The sequence below is a fragment of the Chelon labrosus genome (assembly GCF_963514085.1).
Source record: "Chelon labrosus genome assembly, chromosome: 12".
Taxonomy (NCBI): domain Eukaryota; kingdom Metazoa; phylum Chordata; class Actinopteri; order Mugiliformes; family Mugilidae; genus Chelon; species Chelon labrosus.
The window spans coordinates 23938928-23959206 of NC_140345.1; the positions used below are offsets into that span (position 1 = coordinate 23938928).

A 20279-nucleotide genomic window follows, 5' to 3' on the forward strand; every position below is an offset into this window, starting at 1 on the left:
AAGGGTGGCTGTATTTTCTCTCTTATTCACAACACACATGCTTCCATAATGAGACGGGTTGCAATAAGAGAGAGGGTGCAAAGCTGTACAGCCCACCTGAGAGCTGTGAAATCATTATGAGCAGCAACATTAACTGCAGCCATTCAGATTATGCTGTTGGTCCCCGAATCCTCAAAAGCGCCCGCACACATGTACACACACACACACCGACAAGAGCACAGACACACACACACACACATGCTCCTTTTGTTAAGCTTTGTGCTGTTTTGTGTAACGGAGTGTGTGGTTGCCAGAGAAAAGGTGTCACGGCTTAAGGCATGAGGATACATTAGTCTGAATGACGGGCAGGTGAGGGAAACGGTTTCCTCCAAAAGATCTTTTCTTGTCTTTGTCTCATGAAAACCTCTCCTGGTGTTTTGATGGACATCGGTGTGACTCTTGAGTGGCATGTTGATAATTTCTGACTGTTTAACGTTTCAGACTCTGTGGCTCTACAAGTCACTCTCCCTCTAGATTATGGTCCTGGACCTGTATTTATCAAGTCTCGGTATCACTATTAGGAACGGTGCTGAAATTGAACATTGGGATTTAAATAACTCAGTGTGGGACACACCGATCAGCCACAACATTATAACCGCCTTCCTTATATTGTGTAGGTCCTCCAAAACAGTTGTGACTCATCAGAGAATGGACATGGGCCTTCTGAGGGTGTCCTGTGGTCTCTGGCAACACAATGTTGTTAGTGCTTTGGGTCCTATGGTTGAGGTCCCACAGATACTTGATCAGTTTGGGATCTAGTGAATTTGGAGGACAGGTCAACACCTTGTGCTGTTCTTCATGTTTTTTTTTAGTTGTTCCTAAAGTGTTTTTGTGTGTGTGCCTGTGTCAGGCTGCATCCTGCTGGGGATGGCTGCTGCCATCAAGGAGTGTCATTGCTATGGGGTGGGGGTGTCTGGTCTGGTCTAGGTGGGTGCTACATGTCTAAGTAACATCCACACCAATGAATGCCAGGTCCAAAAGTTTCCCAGCAGAACTGTCACAAGATGGTCAATGTTCTTTACTTCTCCTGTCATAATGTTGTGGCTGATCGGTGTATATTTTTGCTTCTTACAGTTACTTTCAGTAGGAGGAGGAAATATGATGGCATAAAGTTAGAGGAATAAGGTAATGAATGCCGTTTGTCTTTCCCATAACATGTCACTGAGTGTCGGGGCAACTTTTATAGAGACAGGTCTAGACAGGATAGTGATTTCCTAAATTAAAAAGTTCATTAAATACTTTTACTCTTGGTATCACTGATAATTTGTGCTTTAATCAGATTAGGACTCAAGTATTCCCACCAAACGTTCCCTTTAAGTATAACATCAAGTTTGTGTGTGTGTGTTCTCACCATGTAGAAGTAGGAAAGGCAGCATCCAATGGCCCAGAAGACCGATCCAGTCTTCACCGACTTCACCTGCAGGTTACACATTAGAGCATTAACTATACATGCAAATCAAACCTACATCAACAGCTTCCATTAAGTTGAGCTGCTCTGTTTTTCCTTGAGGACTTCAACGTGTTGCCCAGAATGACTGCCTGAATTATTCATCATGTTTCCCTCTCATTAACGACCTACACAAACCAGAGCCCCGTGCCCTACGCATCTTTACCTTCTGCTGCTAACGAGGGCCTAACAAGCCCCGAACTTAACGAAGGCTCAGGTGGGAGCTGCTGCGACTGGTTGAATAGATGGGAGGAGCTCAGCCAATGAGATGTGGTGGACGGAAGAGGACGAGATGCAAGACCATAAAAATGAGGAGGGTGTATGCACTGGAGACTTTCCGTAATTTAGTCAGAGCATCCTTCAAATCTAATAAGAGTTAGAAGCCGTGTGTGTACTCATGCGTTTCTTATTCATGGGGCAGTTTTGGGTCTGCTTAAAGCCTGGGAACAGAAATGAGAACCAGTTCTACAACTTCCCACCTTGGTAAACCACCAGTTTATGCATTGACGTCAGTTCTTATTAACAGAGATAGGGGATTCCTCTTTTAAATCTCAAAAGTATTCTTGAAATGCCGTGGTTGATTGTGTTCACCGAGGACAACATAAGTGCATGTGAACCCATGCACAAACCACTGAGAACCAGACTGACGAATTATATTTATCATCAGCCAAAACTGGCCGCAAGATGAATTTGCAAAGTGTGAAAATGACTTTGAAGACATTACCTCAATCAATAAAAGCAACTGCTATTCCTAATTTGACCACTAGGGGTTCGTATGTTTTAGTTTTCGAGTAGCGGCTCTTTAAAGCGACACCGAGACCCAGAACTAAACGGCACATGAGAGACAATGCGCCGGCATTGCAGATATTTTTCTTAAGAAATGTCAGACTGTTTATAAGATGTTTTGCAAAAGGATATCCAACATTTTCATGACGTATTTGTACTCCTTTGCACTAAAACACTTACTGTATTTGGCCCCCAAACTAAAATGAGTTTGACGACTCTGGTCTAAATGATACTTTGGTTAATTGGGGGAACTTATATCATTATTTAATAAAGTTATCTGTGCAAATGTGTTTGCAATCTATTACAAAACATAACTAGAAGAAGTGAAGTGCATAATTTACACACGACCTCTGAATCGCTACATCCACTCCCTTGTTTATTCTTCTCCTGCTTCAGCATATTAACAGTTACTCCCCATTTGGAAATACAACCGTGCCAATCACAGCTTTGTAGGCAAGAAGAAGGGGAGAAAAAAAAGAAATAGACTTTTGATCTTCTTGTGCCAGCGCCTGCAAAAACGCTGCAAGCGTGGCAACCGGTGCAGATGAGATCAATGCAGCTACAGAGATCCGTTAACTAACAGCAAAAAAACAACTCTAAAAATTGGCTCGTGTCTTAGTTTACTGCTCCGAGCAAACACTCCTGCTGCTGCTGTGTGTTTGTGTGAACAGATTTGTCACTTGCCACTGACAAAATCAGTCCCTCCAGAGCAGAAGGCCTTGATCCATGTCAGACTCCATAATGAAGTGAAACAATTCACCTCGATCGTGAGGCTACCCCGGTGCTTAGCCGGGTGATAATTCTCTGTGGAGCAGCACCTTGCGTCTTTTGCTTTGTCATTAATATGAAATATATTGATTTTTGTAGCTTTAAGCCACCGTAGACATGATTTTTCTAATGCAGCCCATCTAATTTTATCCCTCAACTATTGACAAAGAGCTGCCAGCTGAAGCAGCAATGAAAACCGTTATAAACAGCTGCAAAATGGAGAAGCAGCGCGACGGGAAGATTAATAAAGTATTTAACGGGCGTACCCAGAGGTAGTAGGTGAACTGCAGGGCGAAGATGGCAATGCCTTCGTTGTCAAAGGAGCCGGCCACGGAGCGGGAGATGTAGCCGGGGACGATGGCGATGAAGCAGGCCGCCAGCAGCCCCGCCCCCTGGTTCCACAGCTCCCTCGTCAGTAGAAAGGTGGAGATGGAGGTCAGGCCGCTGAACACGGGAGCCAGGAACACGCACACGTCCCGGATGTGGACGGTGATGTGCAGAAGGTTGAGGACATAGTGGATGAGTCCTGCGGTCACCATAAGGCCTGGGTAAACCTGGAAGAAGAGAGGAGGAGGAGGAGGAGGAGGAGGAGGAGTGATGATTCAGACTTTGCAGATTGCAGATTTATTTTTCCAAATCATTTATTGCCAAAATGTCAAGACTGAATATAACAAGACAAGTTTTCCTCTCCCAGCATGTCATTCGATTTGAAGCAACGAGAAGCGCAAGACTGATAAGGGAGCATGAAGTCTGAGCAATCGTAAATGCTGCTTTAGATCTTTTTCACTTCTCTGACTGTAAAATCACATCATCAACACAGGCGGCTAACAGGACGAGAAAAAATAATAAATCACACTACAAGCTTGTAGATGGCTCACAGGGTTAGTGCTTGCACCGTCCTGTGTCGTTACATCGCCAGCTGAAGTGCTGATGACAGCGAACGGTGCTGGAGATTCACAAACACTTTATAGCGTTTTCTCTTATAGCGGTACAGCAATACAAGCAGATCTACAGCCACAGCTTCAACTAGTGTTTGCAGCTTGTCACGTGGAATATTCTTATTCTTCATGTCGTTTTAAGTTTTATATGATGTGAAGGAGACATTTAAGCTGTTGTTTTGTCGGTTAAAGTGAACGTGCTACAGTGCACACTGGGTGACAGATTAGCTCGAACCCGTAAAGAGATCACACAGAGGTTATAAATATACAGAGGCGAAGGAAACACGCTCTCGGAGATGAGTCGTAGTGTAATGACGTGTTGAGAGTGGCCCCGGTCTGCCTGTCTGTCTGTCTGTCTTTTATCTGTTAAGAAGACAGATCTACTGTGTTGAGTGTCCCCCGGGAGCTGTTCAACCATCCAGCTTATTGCCTGCGTGTGTGTGAAAGCGAGTTGAAGATGACTGAAGATTCATCACAGTAACGTCACTCTTGAGAAATAAGGACAAAGGAAGGGTGAAGCTGAGTAGGAAGTACACACACACAAAAAAAAAAAAAAAAAAAGGCTCCCCAGCCTCCTGAGTCATGCACCCCCAAGTCTCACCATAAGCAGAAATACTTACTGTGCCCCCTACTATCCTACCCAGAGGGTACCAGGCTCTTTCATCAAACCAGTTGAGGAACTCATAGAAGCCATTGGTGGTGAGGTGATGAGTCGACCGGTAGTTGAACCTGTGACAGAGACAGAGACAGAGAGAGGAGGCTGTTAGACCAAACAGAGCGCTTACAGAAGACACTAGTGTCCCATTAGAGACATTAAGCTTCAGTCTGGTTTTAAGCTTCAACCAGACTAACCAAATCAAACTAATTATGTTATGTATTATTAGTTTATTTTTTTATGCAAATGAGACTCGATGCATCTATTAAACCTATTTAGTAAAAGGAATTGGTTCAATTTGGAACAAACCTATCATCTGAGTCTTGGTTTCATTTCAAATAGAAAAAGGAAAACAAATCCAGTATAAACCATGGGAATATGTGGAAGCAAATGTAAGATTTCAGCTTTTAATCTAAAAGTGCAAATATATCAATTTGAAAGTAAAAAAAACAAGTTAAACGACGTCTGTCGACCAATCGGGGGCCATGTTTCTGTGGCAACTCGATGCAAGTGTGTACCATAAGAATAAATTTCAATACCATGAATGCTCAATGTTGATGGGAATGTATCGTGGAAGTAGCATAAGCGCTACTAGCTGCAGTATTTCATCCTAGTGATAGTGAGGCATAACATTATGACCACGGCTCAACTCTTCATCGCTAGTCGGCACATCGTTAGTGGGCGCAAAGTCATGTTTTTGTCCTCTAAGTTGATGTGTCAGAAACAGGCAAACTGGGCAAGCGTAAGGAATTGAGCGAGTCTGACAAGGGCCGAATAGTAGTGGCTGGACGTCTGGGTCAGAGCATCTCCCAAACTGCAGCTCTCGTGGGGTGTCCCCTGTCTGCAGTGGTCAGGATCTATCAAAAGTGGGGCAAGGAAAGGACAGTGCTGAACCGGCGCACGGAGTATATGCCTCGCCTTTTGGCAGCAAAAGGGGAAACCAACGCAATATTAGGAAGGTGGTCGTAATGTTGAGCCTAATCAGTGTGTTTTCCATTTCAGACAGGTAAAACTTCCAAGACAAACACAAAAACAGTACTGTTCAGCCCTGCTGTGTAGAAATGCTGGGACATATCATATCAGACAGTGAACTGAGATAAAACGCAGAGCCGGTGTTCTCGTATTACACCTGATTTTGGACATGGGCCTCTATTCACATCCTCCATTTTCTACTTGTTCCTCTTTGTTCATGACACATGATGTCTGCTTTAAGTCTTGAGTGTCGGCACAGAGCACACACAAGTATATGAAAAAAACCTTAACTATCCACTAAATTAGTCACATTGGGCTTCAATTTCTAATTTGATTCTACTGGCTAATTTGTAATTGTCAGCGTAAACAAGAAATGGACCTGAGCCAATAAGGAATCATGTTTCCATTTTATCTCTGAGTAACAGTGACCTTATAGTCTTTATGGTCCACTGCCTTAAAGCATCTACAGTGTGAATGATCTTATTGTGTCTCTGTAAAATAATATAAAAGTATAAAAAAATCAACCAAAACTTTGGTGACCCCCCCCGCAGTACCTTGACCCCATGTTGAAGACCTCTTGTGGTTTAAACACATGGTATGGATAAGACTTAGGATTTGACGTGCTGCAGTGGAAATGTAAATTCTGTACTTTCTGTACTATTACCGCCTACAATCTGTGCTCCAGTGGGTTTAAACATAATTAAACTGGGTCTGCAAACAAGCTGCAGACAAACATGATATAAAAAGTACAAACAGCGCAACAACAAACATCAATAACAGTTCCGAGGGAGGTCGGGAGGTAAGCCCGGGTCACAGCACGGTTGCAGCGTGGAAATGATTTTGCACTACTGCAGAACTGACGAAACAATAGCAACTTTCTGAAGTGCAGGCTGTGTAACTTCTCCTGACAAACTTAAAGAAAGGAGTTTATGTGATAGGAGCAGGAAAAGAGAGGAGTTACAAGAGCCTTTAAAGATGCCTGGCAACATCAGTACCACAGGTAGCAAGCTGCTGCCAGCTGGAGGATCATTTAATTTAATATCTAGAAAACTTTGGAAGATATTTACATCCGTGTATATCCATATAGTGGGAGTGACTGGGGCACCGAAACACAGCCTCTAAATAACGCATTATCTGCCGCGAAACTCGTTCATTTCACCAATATTTTGTTATGATACGCTAGTGCTATTCCCCATTGAGTCCAGAGTTACCTGTTATCATTATCCAGGGTCTGTAGACTGACCTGGATGATGTCATCTCTGAGCGCCGCTCGCACCCACGATGGTCGGCTAGTTTACCCTTAATTTGCTACTGCTATGGTTAGTTTCTGCGTATTTCCAAATTGTCCTGAGGTCTTCCTGAGGTTCAGACGCTGCACTTTCTGGCCTTCGTTCATTGGCTTTGGAGGAAAAATCATCCGGAGTGAAGTGAACACTGCAAACCCGATCATCCGCACCTGTCAATGCTTCCACTCGAGTATTCAAGTCCGTTTTCAGTGCAACGAGGCAGAGCTTGAGTAAGTCCAGGTTGCGTAAAGGAAGCCCATGGAAGCTGAACTTCGTCCAAGTGGTCATTTTGTTTGGATAATTTGAGAACAGCACTAGTGTATCACAACAGAATATTGGTGAAATCGCGGCAGATAATGCGTTATTTAGAGGCTGTGTTTTCGGTGCCCCACTCACTCCCACTATATGGATATATGCTGATCTAATTATCTTCCGAACTACTCCAAATGACACCAAAGCTATAAATGATCGTATTTTATGCCAGAAATAAGGTCCAGGTTGTAAAAAACAGTAATTCCCCTTTAAAGGGAGCAAAGAAAAGGAATAAAGACATTTCAGTATCTAATTATAGTAGAAACCAAAAAAAATAAAGATGTCTTTTTCCCCTGATACTAGCTGCAGCTAAAAAATCAAGCTATTAACAGTTCGGTTGTTGAGATACTACCAGTACAGCACGTCATTAACAGATCATTATGGGACTGGGAAGCAGGAACACATTGATGTGGTGGCAAAACTATTACTGCTAATTGAAAGCTTGTTGGGAAACAAGCAAAAAAACGACAAAAAAAAAAACATCTTTCTACAACTTCACAGTTGACACCATAACAAACACGGGGTTTCATGGCAGTTTTCTCTCTCCAGTGGCTACACACGCCCTCATTTTCTCACATTCTCACTTTTACCTGTCTGTTCTCCACCTTTTTTCATCCCTCCCCAGCCTTCTGTCTGCCTGTTGTTTACAGCCGCAGAGACTTTAAGGGGGAACAATCCAAGTACAGCAGCCCCATCTATAATTAGACGGGTCTGGTAGATAGAGTGCTGCTATTGTACAAATCCTGCATCTAGCCCCTAGCTTTCAAACAGAGACTGTGCTGACACGCGGCAGTTAGTCTGCTTGTCCCCTGAGCTTTTCCGCAAGTATTAAAGTGCTCAATACAAACCGTCGCTCCATGAGAAACAGAAATATGATGGAGGGATTGCAGCATATGGCTCGCTCAGGCCCCTCAGGAGCGAGCGCTAGATTGAGGGTATGTGTGCGGGTTTTCATGCTCACTCTTGAGACTCAGGCATTTGATTGAAAAAGAGAAAAAGGTGCATGCACACAACACGAACGCGCAACCCACTGCGTCTGTGGTGCTGTGATTCCTGCCCGGTCTGACAGAATACCTCTTGTTTTCCCTCTTTAAAATTGCTGTCCCAGAAAACCAGCGACATCCTAAAGCTTTCAGTCAGTGGACAGATTAAAGCATTCACCAACCACGCTCTTGATTCTCTGGCTTAAAACATTCAGTCTCACCTGTGAAATCCAACTTCATTAATAGAGGGGAGTTGTTTTAATGCGGAGACTCACCAGAGAGAAGCCAGCTAGCCTTTCTAGTATCAGGCATTTAAGAGTTTGTAGGAGTTTTGCTTCAGATAAGGAAATCTGGTTACCACTCAAGTTGGAGGAAATAAATAAATGTTCTTCAAGCAGCGTGATTGAATCACACAGATGCCTGCAGCGTTTTATTTTCCTGACTCCAGGTCATGCTATTAAACCAAAATAGTCAATTCCACAGTTTGGGTTTAAAAGTTCAAAGCAGCAGAACTAAGAAAGTTTGAGTTTCGTAAATATATACAACTACTTTATATCAAGATTCGTTATATTAAAAGTGTAATAAAGCAAATTAGTATCCAACAGTCAAAACTGTATAAATTGCCATCTTACAAAGCCAGATAACACCGATCAGGCATAACATTATGGGAGACATCTTGTGGCAATTCAATGTTCTGCAGGGAAACTTTTGGACCAACCTGGCATTCATTGGTGTGGATGTTACTTAGACATGTAGCACCCACCTAGACCAGACCAAGCACCCCCACCCCATAGCAATGGCACTCCTTGATGGCAGCAGCCATCCCCAGCAGGATGCAGCCACAAAAACACTTTAGGAACAACTAAAACAAAACACGAAGAACAGCACAAGGTGTTGACCTGGCCTCCAAACTCACTACTACTGATACTGATCAAGTATCTGTGGGATGATCCACAGAGGCCCCTCCCCTCAAAGGCCCCCCACTAACAGGATTCTGTTGCCGGACACCACAGGACACCCTCAGAAGGCCCATGTCCATTCTCTGATGAGTCACAACTGGTTTGGAGGCACAAGGGAGACCTACACAATGTTAGGAAGGTGGTGATAATGTTATGCTGGATCGCTGTAATATTGATGGGAACTAGAAAATATTCTCAATATCTCTATGGGTGAAAAAGAGGCGGTAGAATCCCCGGTTATGGATCAGAGGGGGACGAGTCTATTACATTATAATCAGTAAACAGTGCCCCCATAAAGTTTGATCCAAGAATGAAGACAAGGTGTAAAAACAAGTTCAGAGTGCAGGGTAATACTCCTGAAACAGAACAGCAGATAATGTCCTACTTATGTCAGCCCCCATGTGCTCGGATGATAAACTAATAAAACAAATAGAAGATGTACGACACCTCTAGTGGCTGGCTGAACTCGGTTCATTATTCACTCTTAGCTAATAGCTTTAGTGCGCAGAGTGTACGGAGAATATATTCAGGCGTCCATTTGTTAAAGCCCACTGAGAAAAGCCCGATGTGCTGTTTACTTCAGTTTTTCACTTTAATATATTGCTGACGAGGCGCGTGCATTGGAGATTCTGCACATCCACAGCGCGGAGTTTCCATTAGCAGCAGCTTTCCTGGTTAAATGTAAATATGTCTTCGACGGCACGGCACTGCAAAGCAAACACCAATCACTCTCAGTCGATGGTGATTAGGTAAATAAACGCTACCCAGATAAATTATAGTCTGTTAATAATTCACACGCAGCTGAAAGCTTTACTGCACCGAGGTAAATCCATTTAAACCAAAGGCCACATGTGGGCCCACTGTAACGCCCAGCATGGCCCCCAGGGGGAGGACACTGAAGCAATGAATGGAAATAAATAAATAAAAAAAACGCCAGCATCGTTCTGACTAATCGCCATGGCAACACCTGTAGAAGCCGCCTACTGAATCCAAAAAGTCATTCACAGCATTATAAAGATCTCAGAGCTGAACTTGAATGTATTCATACATACTGAGTTCCCTGTATGCCGTGTATGTGCAGAAATACCTCCAGGCCAATGCATCATTTTATTTTATTTATCTGTGGAGTTTGAAAATCACCTTTTTTTTTTGGATTTTAAAACGCTGCAGTGCAGTGGCGAGTGGGCTGAGGGAGTAAAACCCCATAGCAGTCTCAAGCGTGGATAAAAAGAAAACACAAACGTCTGTTTATGCATCTATTAATCAGGGCGGATAGATTCAGTTTTAATCTGTGTGTGATCAGAACAGGAAGGTGTCAGAAGTGCGTGTTGGCGCCGTGCATTATCGAAACTTCCCTCTTCAATATTTGTACGCCATACGGCTGCTCCGGTGCATCTTTAAACGTGGCAGGCGGCCAAAGAGCAGCAAAAAGTGAGGGCAGCGTCCCCTCTTAATGACCCGCGCTGCTTTGTGTCCCAAGGACAGGCAGACAGTGCAGCGGCAGCCTCTGCAGGACGGTCCTGCTCCCCGCTGCTCTCAATTGGTGTGTGGGAGCCCGACACCAGGAGGCATCAAAGAGACTAATCCACAGCTGTACACTCCTGTCACACACACACACTGACGCACACAAAGCTGAACAATGAACACAGCAACCGAGGAAGCAAACAAATAAAATAGGTGTGCGTGTAAATATATTTACACAAAAAGGGCCCAAAAGAAATAAACTGTTGTGCATTTTGTCCAACAAAGTCAAGGCTGACACATGGAGAATGAATAAATCCAACAAAGGAGGACGTAAAAACACCTTCCACACAATGAAAAAATAAAAACTATTGGTCCTCGCACACGTACGTTACCTTTCTTTTGAAAAAAACTTAACCCACTCAAGGACATACCCACGGTTATACCCATTATTCTCTACACTTCACTGTAGAGAATAATGGATTGTGACTACCTGTTTAAGATACCATGCAGTAAACTGCACCAGCAGCAGCAGCTACTGCCATCCTAGTCAGATGTTACTTCCATGACAGTAACGGTTTTCTTTTTTTAACCATTTAAAACTGCTCCAACAGCAAATAACCACTTTATAGAGCGGCTCCACAGTCGTGCCAACCAGCGTGACTCAAGTCTTATGTTTCACATTTTGTTTCGTGCGCTGGCCGTGCTTCAGGAAAACTGGTTATTTAAGACCTTGTTAAGATTTAAAGCCTGGGAAACCCCCGTATCGGTACTAGCAAAGTACTAGCAAAGCCACCTCACGCCAACCAAACTATTTATTTATTTATTTTTTTTATTGCCGGTGCTTTCTACAGCAGAAACAAGCATCTTGAAGATGAGACTCCTTATATCCTGTGCACGGCCAGTGGATGACACTTCCCGAAACATCTTTGATTTGTTCCAATTCCCTGCACTCAAGAGCCGTACACTACAAATACTATTACTACTACTACTACTACTGCCTCTACTGCTACTGCATGTGCTGCAGAATCACAACACACTACTGGCTCTTCTTGTTATCAAGCGTTTCTGGGTGCAGCACATGTAGCTACTACTCATCCCAAGACTTAAACTCGCGTCTGAAGATCTTGTCGTGTTTGTGTGGTCTCGTCCAACGTGCCAGGAAATAACGTTTCTCCACAAGCAACAACACAGTTTTTCGTGGAACTCTCTAATCCTATACTTGGGACTTTAATCCAAATTAAGAAACCATGTTTCTACTCTCCATGAAGTTTGAGAAATTGGATTACCGCAGAGCAGCTGGCAGCAGCAGGAGCTGGCAGTAGAGGCATGAAAAATACACTGTATGAAGGAAAGAAGCGCACAGGTCCCTGAAATTATTCATTTATTTGATCCAAACGACTCAATATCAACAATATCAAGCAGTTCTACAATAATTTGAGTCCATATAACTGACTGAATTGAATTGGACTGGTGCCTGTTCTGGTCTAGGTGGGTGCTACATGTCTAAGCAACATCCACACGAATGAATGCCAGGTCAATGTTATTTACTTCTCCTGTCAGTGGTCATGATGTTGTGGCTGATTGGTGTATATGATAGTTTAGACTATCATAAGAGTTAAAATAACATATCAGCTGACACTTTTTCTGCATTTAGTGAATTTACTTTGAAAATCTAAACATATTCTCAGTGGGGCATTAGTTCATTTTTACGTAAACGATCAAATTTCTTCATCAGTCAAAGCTAATATGAATTAACACACGTTAGATTAGTGCCTCAGGCTAACCAGCTGAACTTTCCACCTCCCTTCAAAAGGAGGGCGACTCTGTGGGTGTGATATAAACCAGTGGGTTTATAATCCCCGCTACTTAACACTAAAAATGTGTAACTAATAAACACTTGACCTTCTGTGTATCAGTAATTCATTTAACCACTGGCTCATGTAATGCGTTTTAATTCTTAAAGGACTAAACGAGGATATGCCGTTGAGTTTTCCCTCCGCTGGGGCTTCTTAATCAAGCAAACAGAAATAAAACTCTGGAGGCTTTTAGGGCAACAGTCAAATCTACAGAGAGATTTACTGGATTAGACAGAAACCACACAGCAGTAGATGATAAACTAAACACGCATTGAATACGTTAATATATAGCCTGCTCCAGATATTCCTGCCCAATGAGACACCGTCTCTCACGCAGGTTTATGGCCTTGGTTTTGTATTTGTATTACCTAGCTTTTAAAAGAAGACTTTCTTTTATACAGCGAGCACAGGTTCCTCCGAGGTCATCCCAGAAATAATGTGCGGTTTGTGCTGAGGTTTGTGAACTGCTGTACTGACAGATCCACTGCCTAATGACAACCATTCACATAACTCACAAAGTATGAGGTCAGGAAGAGACACGAGCCGTTGACAGAGAGTCAGGTTGGTTTGAATCACCCCCGAGAGAAAGATTGAGCTGGCACAGGTAGCCATGGTTTCACAACATCGCAGCTGGGTGGACGTTGAGGTCGGAGGGGCAGTGGGAGAAAGTTTATCCAGCTTCATAGCATGCTGGTCGAGTGCAAGCCACAGAGATGAGTGGGCACGGGTCAGAGGCCCCCCCTCAGGCTAAGACACACAGAAAATATATTTTTCTGTGCAACTATGTGGCAACGTTGTCTAAAACGAACGAGGCTCTGCAAACGCATGATGAGATGGGAGCAGCCAACATGAAAGAAACTTCATCCCCGCCTCTCCATCTGTCCATAACTGCGAACAACAATCCTTTAAATCACTCTCATCATCATCTCCAAACTCCAGTGGCCCCATTTTAAGTAAAACCTAATTTCACAGTCCATGAAGACAGAAAAAAAAAAATAAAGAGGGGGTTCTGTGCTCCTAAACTGTTGTATTGTGTTCAGTCTTGGCTGAGGAGCGATCTACCAGGGGAGTGAGGGATGGAGAATGGGATGGAGAGAAGAAGATGATGATGATGATGATGATGAGGAGGAGATTTAAATGGTTGTAGAGAGGAGCAGAAGGAGGACGTGAGGAGGAAAGGCTCAAGCCAAATGAAAAGAAGAAACAGGATGGAGAGTAGGAGTCTGAATTATCCGGCAACCCCAGCAAACACACAAAATAGTATCTGATAATACCGAGCCAATTTAAGACATTTGGTTAATTTGTTCATCCATCAAAGATAATTTAGTCATTATTGATTAATCTGGCAATTATTCTTTGATTTTGATTAGAAAATAATTTAAAAAAAACGAGACAATTAAGAGTTTCCCGGAGAACAAGGGAACATTTAGAAAGATGAAAAGAATATGACAAGCAGCAAATCCTCCTACTGCACAGACAAGCACCGGAAAATGACAATAAAATTATTATCAGCTGATCACCCAATCCTCAAGTCATTTCAGTCCCAAAATAAAACGCAGACATGACTCTGGCATTTATACAGCTTTATTTTTGTAACACCTGATGGGGTAAATTAATGTAGCTCCCCTTTGATTGACGCTTGAGTCTGCTCCAATTGGGCAGTGAGCCAGTGGAATATTTATTTATTTATTTAATTCAGCTACTAAATGTCTACAAGGTTGCTTTTGTCGTCCGACCGGCGGCATACGGTGTGTGAAACGGTGATATTAAATGTCACAAGCGCATGAAGCAGCGTCTCAAAGCTGACAAGCTTGAATAAGAGAATATGTGGAAATTCTCCTTGAGGCTTAAAGCTATGAACTGGAAAAAAAAAAATCAGAATAGCTCCTTTCAGTCAATTGAACGGAGCCCACAGGGAAGAAAGCTTCCACTTGGATGAAGCTAGCGGAGCTGTCAAATTTCCATCATTTGCACAGTTCTGCGAGAATCGTGACAACCTCGAGTTCAGTTTTAAGTCTCTTTGCAGGAAAAGACAAAAGCCGGGGAAAGGCTGTTCGGCAACAGCCGGGCCTGCAGTGACACAAAACGCCGTGAGAGAACAAACACTGCTGGTGTTTGGATAGCTGGCAGTGTTAAGTCGTGCAAAATGTTTGCTTTTCACTGCTTCATCAGAATCCACCTGCAAAGTGCGACTACGCATTGCAAGAATGGAAGTCGTGAAAAATCGTGAGAGCAATTAACGGCAAGAGAAGTTAAATTGTGCATATGAGAGAAATAAAGAAGCTGAGAAGAAGAGATATGGAGAAAAAGGAGTATTAAAGAATAACGGTCTCCCACATCCCAGATATTTTGTCTGGTTAGGTAAAGCTTTGGAGGGGAGGGGAAGTCAGAGGCGGAGAGTAAATATTAAGCCGGTTTAAAGCCCAAGGGAGGAGTGGGATCTGACACAAAAGCTTTTATTAAAATCTGAGGATGTCTCATCAAATTCCCACAAATCCTTTATTGCAGTAAGCAGGGGCAAGCGAGGAGACACAATGGGGATGACTGTACAGGAGCGTGATTGGCTGATTAAAAAAAAAAAACAAAAAAAAAAACAACACCACCCAGGGGTGAGTATAGATACAAACCAACAATTGCGTAACTCGCTCACAACTTTCCCATCGCTTTCCATAAATCAAATAAATCCAATCAAACAATTTCCCAGCTAAACTGATTAGACTGTCCGCTCGGTGTACATGTCTTAGGCTATAGGCAAGATCAGAGATCACGGGCGAGGACAGGGACGAAAGGAAGGAAGGGAGGCGGTACTTTTGGCTCGAAACAGAAGCAAATATGAAAGATTACGTTTTTACCATGGGACAGCTCTAAAAATAAAAACTCACTTTAGTCGGAGAGAGAGTCAGGAGAGGAGGCTCACACCAAACATCATAGACTAAGGTGAAGAGGATCTCGAGTTTGTACTTCTATAGGTCTGTGTGATGAGCCTACAGGAGGAGTAGAGCTTATCATCAACAGATGGCGGGGTTCAACGTGAATACTCTGAATAACTGCTGTTCTTTTCCCTATGTGCGTGTGTTCAAATGATAAATTATTTGACTGAAATCAAGCACATCTCAGAAGTCCTATTCTTAAAAAAAAAAAAAAAAGTCATTTAGGCTGGTAGCCTATTTCATGGTCTGATTCTCCGCACTTCGAGTCCATTTCACAAACTGATGAGAAAAAGAAGAAAACTTTTAAAAAAGGGAGCGTACCAGCGTGACCACTGTTCCCCTCATCTAATCATGGTCTGATTCCTTACATCTGTATTGATCGCCGTTTCAGTCCTTATGGCTTCATTCGGTCTGTATCATTGTTGATAGAAGAAAAACGGAGTCCAGAGAAGCTTCGGTTTCTATGAACATGAGATCAGACCGTGACACTGGAGCCTGAGGAGAAAACTACTCATTTATATTTGGACCTAAAACACCACCAGAAACATCAGTCTGGTGTTCTGTCATCAAACAGTTTATTTACACCTAAAGCTATTTGGTGATTGTTGCAGCTGCTACTACTTACTACCAGGGCTTGCGCGACTTCAGATTGTTTTTAAGTCGACGCCAACTAGTTGCCAATGATGTCACCAATAAAAACACAGTAGAAAGTAATGCTTTGCAACAATCAAATCTATATTCTTGATCTAAGTACTTGTGCTACATGCTGTGAGCTGCAGATATGTATAGCCCGTATAAAAACGTGCAGCATGTCAGCCCCATCAGTAGCACAGCGCGTAGTAAGACGGGATAGTGTAGCTGGGTTAAATAAAATGCAGTATTTCTCTGAAGCCTTCTCCGTGTACTGCAGATAAAGGTCTAATAACTTTGACAATGAAATTCACCAACAGATTGTTAATGTGCAGCCTCCTTCTCTCTTTTACTGCAGGGTGTTTGGTGAAATTGTTAACTGACTGCTGTCCACAGGATTTGGACCGTTTCTTTTCACATGATTGTAGTACTTTTGTTGCATTTCAGGACTGACATGTCACTGTAGTATTGGCTTCATCTTTAGTGAAGTATGTCCACACACACTGGACGAATCTCTGCTAGTTTGCTTCGGTCTACTCGGAGGCGTCCATGTTATTATTGTCATGTGATCTGCGACTAGTCCACATGATGCTTAAAGCGTCATGGCACAGCAATGAAGTTGACCAGTCTGTACAACCATTTCATAATAGTAGCGATAGTCAGAATGGCTCGGATATTGCAACTTTGACAACTAGTTAAACCAGGCTGAAAATCTCTGAGCTGCAGTTGTATGATAATTGGACAATAAGTCTGACTTTACTTCAACTTATAGTTCTATATTCTATATGGCTGCCTTTAAATGTTCTTTAAATACATGATGGATATACTTCTTCTCTTTCTTTTGCATCTGGAAAGTATCCTAAACCAAGGAAAATACAAGGAAAATTTAGTACAAAGTGGAAATGGTGCTGATAAGCAGCCTAACACAACTGTGGGTTCCCTGTGGTGCTTGGTCTCTCCCTTCCATGTATTTTTCTTATTCTGTCCACAATGTGCATTTGCTCTCTTTCATAGATCTCAGCATGAGGGGCTGACTGTTTCTCTACAGAGACATTTTGCTGTTTTCAACCGACAGACTCGAGGAGAATATGTTGCTCTTGAAAATCAACAAGCCGGGGTTGAATCGATCCGTTGGGCAGCTTCGAAAGTCGGCGATAATGGCGTAAAATTACACCTTAAATGTCTTTTTCAGTCACGTTTGAGTAAACACACTCTTGTAGAGAAAACTGAAAATAATTAAATAAAAAAGGAGGGGAACACATTATCCTCCAAGAAGTGCTTACCTTGGCGATTGGTTAAAAAGGCCTCTCCCCTGGACAGGAGACCCCATCAAATATGCATTAGGGAAAAGTGTCTTTCTGGAGTTTTGGAGCAAGTCAAATAAGGTACTGAAGCAGCAGTCTGACGGGGGGGAGGGAGCGTGAGATGCTGCAGAGAAGATTCAGAGAAGCTTGAAGTTCTGCGCTGTATTGATTATAAACTTCTTCTGACCTTTGAAGTCAAAGGATGTCCAGATCTCATGTGCACGTACAGACTGCCAACATTCATAACTTCATTTCTCTTTGAGGATTTTTGCAGATTATAATTTCTAGCCACATACACAGAATGAAGAACCTTTCATTTGCACGACGCAAAAGTTACAGACGGTTTGATTGAAGTAATTGCGATGCCTTAATGAGCGCAGAGTTCACTGGGTTGGCTGGAGTTCATTTTCAGAAGTGCTGGTTGGTCAAGTCAGAAGCGCTAACAGCGCTAACAACAACACCACCGTCTCAGCCCATTGCAGTCATGATGATTATTTAATGAGGAGTTGCTTTGCTACTCAAACCAGTTGCTCAATGCATCTCGGTGCCTCAGGACCAGATAATAGGAGATTAGACACACACACACATACAGAAACACAGAGAGCATGGGTTATATTACACTCTCTGGAAATAAGGATTATAGCCACACCTTGAACACGAAACAGTGCAGGTCTACCAGCTTACCTTCAAACACCACGCACGCTGTATATCAACACTGCAGCTTTTACAGGTGTTGGCTTATACGATGTGTTCCAAAACAATCAATTTGAAAATTGCAGAGACGGAGAAGCAGCTGGAAATACTAAAGCGGAAACACGCTACAACCGAGTGGACCAATCGCAGCTCTTGTGGTCTGCGTCGCCGTGACGTGTAGTTACATTTCTGGGGAGGTGAACACCAGAAGCATTAATCATCTATAATGTTCTTGTTTGGTCTTACAGGCCTTTTAGAAGCCTATTAGCGGAAAATGACTTACAACTTGCAAGTACACTGGAAACTAGTGGTACCATCCTAGCCATTATCTTGTTGTTTTGAGGTTGCCAACATATGATCTCTGTTGAGGTGCCTGCATATAGCTGCTGGTTGCTGTCAGGCAATATTTACTCAGTGTGCATATTATTTGGTGTCTAGTTCAAGAATTCTCACACTTTAACTTCTGGGTTTGAACTTTTTCTCTAATTTTCTGCATATTTGGCAGCTGGAGTCGCCATAAATGGGGATGGACGTACACACTGCAAATACACATCGATGCATTTACACGGCTGACATCGTAGATTACTTCACCCATCAGGGTTTCGACTTGCTCTAAATTTTGGTAACAGTTTTGAAATGCAGCAACTGTGGTCCAAAAATGTCTTCTTTAGCAAGCAGAGATACTGAAACTTTCAACGTGTACTTCCCAATAACTCCCAAACTGACAGATAAATAACAAACACATAATTAAATGATGAATGACACCACGCGGTGTGGTTCTATTTATTTATTCAGTCGCTGCAACAAACCGAGCCTGCCAACTGTCCAGAGAGCTCAACAAATACATATATTCACTTCATTAAAACACAGGTAGCCAAGCATAGAACTAATAAGCGTACAGTGGAAAGCTTCTACGGAAATAAAGTCTATAATGAGTCCAGTATAAAGTGATATAATGTGCATTAATTGACCCATAACATGAGGCTTTATGATCTCTAAGGATGAACAAATTAGCGGCTCCACCATGCCTGTCAAGTCATCTGAGGTCATCAGCTATTTTCACGTTATTAAACAGTCAAGAACAAGAGACTTGCTTGTGGATAAAGTTCCCATGTGATGGAAGATTAGTTGTCACCATGGGTGACAGTAGACAAACTGACCAACCACTGCAAAAATCGACTTCCAATTAGCTGGTTGCTCAGTGCCGTTACTCACCGCGCATATCAGGTTAAAGTTATTGTTTAGCGAACAGCGTGAATGCACAGGTGATGTGGTCACACCGCAAAGAACAAAACCTTACTTGGGAAGTGAAGCTTTTCTTCGAGGCAACCTGCTCTCTCTGTGCATTCACTTCCCCAAACAATATTTTCCAATTATTGCATTCTTGCATACAGATATACATATGCCGAGAACAGACAGCTCATGTGCTACATACTGTGAGCTGCATATGTATAGCCTGTATAAAAACAGGCAGCACCTCAGCACCATCAATAGAATTTAATAGGACTCCACAGTGTTGCGAGACGTGATAGTGTAGCTGGGTTACACAAAAGGCCATATTTTTCTGAAGCCTTCTCCGTGTACTGCAGATAAAGGTCTAATAACTTTCACAATGAAATTCACCAACAAATTGTTGATGTGCAGCTTCCATCTCTCCGTTACCGCAGGCCGTTTGGTGAAGCTGTTAATTGACTGCTGTCCACAGGATTTGTACCGTTCCTTTTCAGATGCACTGCAGTAGTACTTTTGTTGTGTTTCAGGACTGACATGTCACAGTAGTATGGGCTTCATCTTTAGTATTTCCACAAACGCTGGATGAATCGCTGCTAGTCTACTTGGAGGCCTCCATGTTGTTACTGCACACAACATTTTCCAGCAAATGTCAGCGTTACAAATTTAACTTTGAAAACTAAATCACACACTGCCCATTTTGTGATCCATAAAAACCTGATATATGGCCAGATTGTGCTTGTCAAATTTGCTCCTCTGGTTGCAAACAGGCTCTGAACTGTTTGAAGTGTCTGCTTTAGTCTTTCATATTTAGCGCTGAGTGATGAATCCATTTCCTTTCATATGAGTGCAGCCTTAGCCTGGGGACTGGCGTACTGTGACTGCTGTGTATCAGCTCCTCTGCAAGACTTCCATTAAATCATGAAGTGTATTAAGAACACAGACGATACTGCAGGTCTGACTCTGTGTGTGTGTGAGTGTGTGTGTGTGAGTGCATATGCGCTGTGCTCTATTTAATGCAGACCAT

General features: G+C 42.8%; 1 protein-coding gene across 1 annotated transcript in view; it reads right to left on the reverse strand.

Annotated features, from left to right (window-relative positions):
- Window positions 1–20279, reverse strand: part of LOC311497150 (dolichyl-diphosphooligosaccharide--protein glycosyltransferase subunit STT3B-like) — a 57778-nt gene that overhangs the window by 18907 nt on the left and 18592 nt on the right. The window contains exons 2-4 of the mRNA XM_084557316.1: window positions 4599–4707; window positions 3307–3594; window positions 1391–1456 (exon numbers count right to left, since the gene is read on the reverse strand). Of these exons, the coding sequence (XP_084413442.1) occupies window positions 1391–1456; window positions 3307–3594; window positions 4599–4707 (463 nt within the window). The remainder of the gene's footprint in view (window positions 1–1390; window positions 1457–3306; window positions 3595–4598; window positions 4708–20279) is intronic.